The sequence below is a fragment of the Penaeus monodon genome, chromosome 28, assembly GCF_015228065.2.
Source record: "Penaeus monodon isolate SGIC_2016 chromosome 28, NSTDA_Pmon_1, whole genome shotgun sequence".
Lineage (NCBI taxonomy): Eukaryota > Metazoa > Arthropoda > Malacostraca > Decapoda > Penaeidae > Penaeus > Penaeus monodon.
This window is the reverse complement of record NC_051413.1, coordinates 31,218,521-31,219,923: the sequence shown is the minus strand read 5'-3', so window position 1 is coordinate 31,219,923 and position 1,403 is coordinate 31,218,521. Positions and strand designations below refer to the sequence as shown.

Genomic DNA, 1,403 nt, shown 5'->3' with positions numbered 1-1,403 from the left:
CCTCCGGCGCCCCAAGAGCGAGGGCAGCCTCAACCGGCCCAGCCGACCCACCAGCCTCAATGTGGCGCCCGTGGCCCTCCGCCCCCCCAGCGTGGCCGACCTGGGCGTCCCCATAGAGACGCCCTCGGCGGGACTTCGTGGCCTTAACTTCGAGTCGATGATGGAGGGCGGCACCGGCCTCACGCCCGTCACCAGCGGCACGGGCCTCACGCCCCTGCACACGGGGCTGACGCCGCTGAGCACGCCCGTGGTGTCGGCGCCCGCCGTGTCGAGCGCGTCCAACAACTGCGGCTCGCAGCAGCGCTCGTCGTCCTCGGACCTGTCGTCGCCCGACTCCGTCCCGCCCAAGCTGGTGTCCCTCTGAGGCCCGCGGACCCTCGGCCCCCGCCCACGCCCCCGCCCACGCCCACACCGCTACGCCCTGAGATCCCTGACGTCTGGGCTGCGCCCATCGACGAATGCGAGTCCCTGACATGCATCCGTCCCTCGTGTCCCCGCGAGACGCCCCCCGCGCCTCCGTTCCTCGGGCGCAGGGCGGAGGACCTCGCTGCCGGAGTCCTGCCCCGCTGCCGACGCCCGAGGCGCTTCTCCGGCCCAAGCTTCGCTCTCACTTCTTCTCTAACATCGGCCTTTTCGTGGATTCGAGTAAAGGAACCGTTTTGTCTAAAAACACATCCAGGAAACGCAGTGTTCTTCGTTAACAAATTTCGGCCTTATGAACAAACGTCAGAGAGGTTTCAGTGCTAGGTCTAAATATAAAAAAGCAATATACAAACATATACAGGGAGGTAATAATGATATATTCTTCGTTCATTGTTATTGAGTGTTTAAATGTACCGAAAGATCACATAGTGGATCTTATGCCTTAATGAAGCTAATAATTTTCCTTACTATGCACTCAAAAAAAATGTAAAAGCAACTCCTTTCATGCAATTAATATATTTCATGAGTTCTCTACGCTATGCACCTATTGACATGCAAAACGTTGCAATGTAGGCAAGACTTTGAGATGCTCTTTGCCTCGTCAGAGAGAAAAAGAAAAAAAATAAGTGTGTTTTTTCTTATCGACTCCTTCTCTGCCTATTTACCTCTGTATGTTATAGCAAAGCTTCACCAAAGACAAGTCACTAATGTTAGTTGCAGGAATATTATTATTATTTTTTTCTTCTTCGTTTAGATTATAATTCGGACATTAAAAAACGAGCTCCGGTTTGTTTGTTCGTTTGTGTTTCGAAGTAGAGTCGATCTCGCACTCACACTATCGAGGTGAGGCTGTACTTGACACGCAGACCGAGGCTCCGAAACAAACGAATTTTTTTTAGGTTTTATGAGGGAAATTTCCAGATTGGTCATAAAGAAATAAAAAAATTGGAGAGATACATTATTCAGTTTACATTTGTCAC

The 1,403-nt window shown here is 52.0% G+C and overlaps 1 protein-coding gene across 1 annotated transcript in view; it reads left to right on the top strand.

The window, feature by feature from the left end:
* Positions 1 to 1,037, top strand: part of LOC119591492 (transcription factor kayak-like) — a gene marked incomplete in the record, with an annotated part of 26,684 nt that extends 25,647 nt beyond the window's left edge. Inside the window, 1 exon segment of the mRNA XM_037940237.1 lies at positions 1 to 1,037. Within this exon segment, the coding sequence (XP_037796165.1) occupies positions 1 to 364 (364 nt within the window).
* Between the last annotated feature and the right edge of the window lie 366 nt (positions 1,038 to 1,403).